Source organism: Pteropus alecto, unplaced genomic scaffold, assembly GCF_000325575.1.
Source record: "Pteropus alecto unplaced genomic scaffold, ASM32557v1 scaffold24, whole genome shotgun sequence".
NCBI classification, from domain to species: Eukaryota; Metazoa; Chordata; class Mammalia; order Chiroptera; family Pteropodidae; genus Pteropus; species Pteropus alecto.
The window spans coordinates 19917205-19922688 of NW_006439192.1; the positions used below are offsets into that span (position 1 = coordinate 19917205).

Sequence of the window (5484 nt, forward strand, 5' to 3'; positions counted from 1 at the left end):
ACCCCCTCTCTTTCTCTTTCTCCTCTCTCTGACAATCTTTCTTTCCCCTCAGGTTTGGAAAAATGACATAATTATTGGAAGGGTGGAGTGAGCAGGAAACATTACTTTCCCTCAGGTATGCTACCAAATCTACTGTTTATACTTGAATTCTTTTTTTTCCTTTGGAAATTCTATTGCCAAGAATAGACTATTTTCTCTGCTTTCTGAATGTTTTCTTTTCCTTAGGCAATGACACAGAATGTCTAGCTGACTGAATGAGAAAAGGTTTATGGAGTCAAAGCAAGCATCTGGGAATAAAAACCTCAAATGTTAAAATTGTAAAATATTGCCTTCAACAGTACAGATGACCAGAAATGGGCTCTTTGATAACATTTATTAAACATTGATTTTAATAATAACAGGGACAAAGCAAGTGATTTAAAGTATGATTGGTAAGGTTTATGAAACACTAAATACTAGAAAACCCAGTTCAAAATGTACTTAGAAATCAATCAAGTCCACTCCAGGAGAGTAATGGCTTTATTCACAGAGAATGCAAGTCAGTGAAACCGAAAGGGTCCACATGGAAGGTGGACGGTTATGGCCAGAAGGCATTATTACACACGCGTAAAAATAAGCTTAATTGTGCCATACAATACTGAATATTCTGTTCAAGTCTTGGATAAAGTAAGGAGGGGGACACTAAGACTGGGAGTGGGAGAGAAATTGTGGAATTTTCTTTAGGAATGGGGGGGTTTGCCCTGTGTCAGTTGGGACAGGGGTGCAGAGTGCCCAGGTTACCTGCCCCCAACAACCGCTGAGCCGATTCTCCAGGCAAGAGGGTCTTTTGGGAGAAGTCCCTCTGACCACGTTTTTTTTGTTGTTGTTTTTTGTTTTCTTTTTATGATGCAAGGGTCTGGGTCCTCTGCCTTCAGAAATCACCTACTTTAAATAATGATGCCTAAAATCTTTTAACATTTTTTTTGTTTCACAAGCACTCATAAAATGTAAAAAATACAAGTTCTGACTGAGATAACACATTGACAGTCATTCACCAGGAAGTAAAACCAGAGCCCGCCCTGGATCCTTGTCACAATGCATTGGCACTGCCTTGTAGGCAATACAAACATGTCTCTTTCTGCCATGTGAACTCTTCTAGGGCTGCATTCTTACCTTTCTGGTTTTTTTTTTATCACCAGTGTTGGCGTCTAGAGTATACATTCACAATGCTTGTTGAAAGATGAAAAGAGGAAAAATGAATGAGTGAATGAACGAATGATATGTGAATCAGATAATTTCTATTTTGATGGGAAAGAGGAGGAGGAAAGTGGATACCCAAGGGAGTTGATTGCTAAAGAGTAAGAAGATTATACAAATGGGTCTTTAAAAAAATGACACATTTTTCAGGTCCATAATTTTACTTGGCATTAGCTAAATAGGAGCTGGTGGTTGGAGTGTTTTGCAGGAATACTCATGATTTCTGAAGACATGTATGGTGTGCATGTGTCCACTTTAATAAGGACTTTACTCTCTATATAAAGGCACTTGATCATAAAGAATGTTAACTGAAGTATTGTTCTAATTAACTAAGCTACTCTGAGGAACAGCTGTGGAGAAATAATTGCATTTTTCTTAAGCAATGCATCAAATGTGAATGAGTCTATTAATTCTAAATTTAGCAATACATATGTGATCTTATATGATCGAAAATTAAATTTTCAGAATTCATTCCTCTTTGCTTAATGCTGAAATTTACCACGTTAACAAATAGTAATAGTGTGTTCTAATTCCTAATGGTTTTAGGTCATTATGGGCATATCACCGCTATCGGCAAATCCTTAAGTGTTTTTCTTGGCCTTTTACCGGTCAGCAGCTCCCATTCTCTATTCCCAATTAGGTAAAAGAGATTAATTCTTCAAAAGCTTCCAACAAAAGTTCAAAGACTAACTCAATACCTTACTTCTACATAGCCTTCCCCTCACCCTCAGTCTTCAGGATACCATGCCACATTTGAAAGCAGAGTTTTCTCTCTCATCTCCTAGATGCCTTGTCCATTCTCACCTTGGCAGAAAGCCACTGGGTACTGAAATGGAGGGTAGACACATGTTCCTCTGAGCACCGTTCTCTCCCTGCCTGTGTAAGTGATATCTGGATCTTGTGATTACAGGCAGCTCACTCTCCTAAGGGCATCTGAGGCCTCTCTTTTCTGAGAAAGTCAATGGGGGGAGAGGACAGTATATGGATTTCCATGGAAAAACCGGTTGTCAAAGATTCCAGCTCCACCTCCCCCAACATAACGGGATAATTGGACAGAAGCCAAGCAGAACTAGGATATTTTAGAAAATATCAAAAGTTCTGATTAGTGAAATTAAGTCTAGCAAAGACATATTTAATTCCTAAATTAATATTTAATTTAAATGTCTGTTAAAAATCTTCTGGTGACATTTAAATAACTGAACAACTTGACACTAAAAATAAATCCAGGCATATAAGCAGACAAAACTTTATCTTTGAAGCGATTGTAGAATCACATATAAGATGTTCTTTATTTTAAGATCAAAGATCGGTGATCAAATAAGTCATGATATGATGATTTCATAAGTTAAAGCTATTATAAGAACTTGTTATATGACAAACTAGAATTAGTAATATATATGACAAATAATGGAGAGAAGAAAATATCTTAAGAATTAAGGTTGGGATACCCAAGAATGCTATGAAGAAAAATGAAATTGGATCATACTCTCTTACAATTTGTAATGTGTTAGATTTTTTTAAATAACTACCAAAAGAAGTAGAAGAAAATAGATGAATTATCTATTAGGACGAATAGACAAATATATCCACAAAAAACATACATTTACATCAGAACATGGAAGTCTATCATCGTATTATGAATCTGTTCATATTTAAACAAATAACAGTGTTAGAACAATGTAAATAATAGTGTTAGAACAAAATAAATATCAAAAGAAAATCAACAAAATAAAAAATACTCAGCACATTTATTGCCCAAAATATTAAAAAATTGTTGTAAATATAGAGAAATTCTCTGCTTTGACTATGTAAGTAGTCAAGGAAGACAAAAAATTTACATAAAAGGAAAACCCTGACAAGTAAATTGAATCATATGGAATATGTACAGTTTCATAGCAATTAAAGAGATACAAATTAGAACTCACAGGTGGCACAAATAACTAAAAAATGCTTTTTAAAAAAGCCAGTGTTGGAAGAGAATCTTTGGGAAACAAGGGCCACCTACACTGCTGGTGGGCTCCACATTTCTGAAGAGCAATTTCTTAATATGTGGCAGGAGCTAAACAAACAAAAAATTTTAAAAATGTTCAATCTATCCATTCCATTTTGAGAATATATCAGAAGAAAAAAACTTGGAGGGGAAAATGAAATTTGTGCAGAAGTATTTATATAGCAACATTATCATAATAAGAATAACATTTCTAATGTATAATTAAAAGGAAAATGGCTTTGGCAACTGCTCTATATTAACAGGATGGAATACAGTATATTATTATAATTAAAAATGACTAATATGTGAATCATGTTGATTCATGGAAATCTACATGTGAAGCTGTCATAGATAAAGCTGAACAAGCGACAAATATGTCAACTGCTGAACTGAAAGTTTCTTCGGGACTGAGCTATATCTTACGTATATTGAATCCACAGAGCCAGACTTTGTTCCTGGTACACAGTAAGTGTTCAAGTGGTTGTTGAATAAATGCATAAATGCCTTTTCTGTTTGTCCTAAAGTCTTGACCTCTTGCCTGCTGCGACCTTGGTAAATTTGCACTTCACTAGCTTTCACACTGCTCACCTGTATTTCCGAACTCTAGCTTGTCCCACCTTCAGATAAATGCATACCCTTTGCAGTCCTGGCACCCAAAAAGTGACCTCTGCTCTACTGAAGCTCCAGATCCAGGGTAACACACAGCTGCAGCTCAATAAACACTTACCTGATGTCTGCATTCATCAATGAGCTTGTGAAAAAAATGAATAAACTTTGTCAAATGCACAAAAGAACGTTAACAAACATAGAAAGAGAATTGAGTAGGGTAAAGAGTTTAGAGTTAAAAACTAATTGCAAAAGGAAGGAACAGCTGTATTTGAAAACTTGCATGATTATACGAACTGCTTAAAATTAAAGATCAAAGTTCATAGTAATATACTTTTAAAAAAATTAATTGCAATCAATTTCTTGACTAGATGGTATATGTCTTTTTAATAGGTGGCTGTTAAAAAGAGGCAAATACAACCAAGGACTCGACATTCTCTTAATATTCTGGTCACCCAGCTACTCGGATGGGAAGGCCAACAGCACTGACCCTCAAGAAGCTGCCAGCTGTCTTGAGAACGTTCTGCCCAAAATATGTGCTGGGATTCCATTGAGAGCAGAGTGGCACATTAAGCCCTTAAAATATTTACAAAAGAAGTGTCCTATAAAATCCCTGTTCTTAGCGTCATCAGGTATGTCATGGGGTGACAGGTTGACCTAAAAGAAAAGCAACACACACATACACACACACACACACACACACACACACGCACACGCACAGGAACGCCCCTTCTAAAACAACTACTCACCTAGTGGCCCCTTTCACTCGGCCATTCCTGGTGCCAGTGAGCACCAGGCATATATTAGCTAGCAAAATGAATGATTGATTGAACAACTGAATGGAGAGAATAGGGGATTCAGCAGGTTGCCAGATTGTATTAGGTAATCACAGCATCAGTGACGTTAGTATTTATTTTGGAGGATATTAATTATTTATGAGAGCCCAAATCCAGGCAGCGAGCTCTGATGAGAGACACTGTTCCAGGCAAGAAGAAAAAATAAGCCTGAAATCTCCTGGCCAGGAGCGGTCCCGTGCAGGCCTGAGGTTAAAGAAAACCCTGCCTGAAGCTTCGGGTCCCGTGTTTGCCCCCAAGTCCGCCCCAGCCTAAGCCTTCTTGTGCTATAAATACAGCGGCCCACATGCTGCAGAGACACGGTGTTCCCTCTGCTTGCCCGGACAGATAACATGAATTTGCCCTTTAAACGTCCCAAGGCTGAAAGCACAGCCCCCAGCCCACCCCTGCCTCCCGGAAGCGCCTTCGCCCCGGTTGTCCTCTGCAGAAGAGGGGGACTGCGCGGGGGTGTCCAAGCACCTGCCCAGCCAATGCGCACTGCGCGCCCGGCCCGGGGTCCCTCCTCCTCTCGCGAGAGGCCTGGTGGGGGATATAAGGAGGGCTGCGGGGCGAGGAGAGCGGCCCCTTCGCGTCGCGCAAGGTTGGAGACCCGGTGGCCGAGCCTGGCCGGGCGGCGGAGAGAGTGAGAGCGCGGCTCCCGGAGGCTGTGTGCGCCCGGCTGTCACCATGGGTGATCAGGCTTTGAGCTTCGTGAAGGACTTTCTGGCAGGCGGCATCGCCGCTGCCGTCTCCAAGACTGCGGTCGCCCCCATCGAGAGGGTCAAACTGCTGCTGCAGGTGGGGACGGCGCGGGCGCGG

General features: G+C 39.9%; 1 protein-coding gene across 1 annotated transcript in view; it reads left to right on the top strand.

Annotated features, from left to right (window-relative positions):
* Positions 1-5215: 5215 nt before the first annotated feature.
* SLC25A4 (solute carrier family 25 member 4) overlaps positions 5216-5484 on the top strand; it is a 4309-nt gene continuing 4040 nt past the window's right edge. The window contains exon 1 of the mRNA XM_006916380.3: positions 5216-5463. Coding sequence (XP_006916442.1) covers positions 5353-5463 — 111 coding nt within the window. The 5' untranslated portion in view covers positions 5216-5352. The remainder of the gene's footprint in view (positions 5464-5484) is intronic.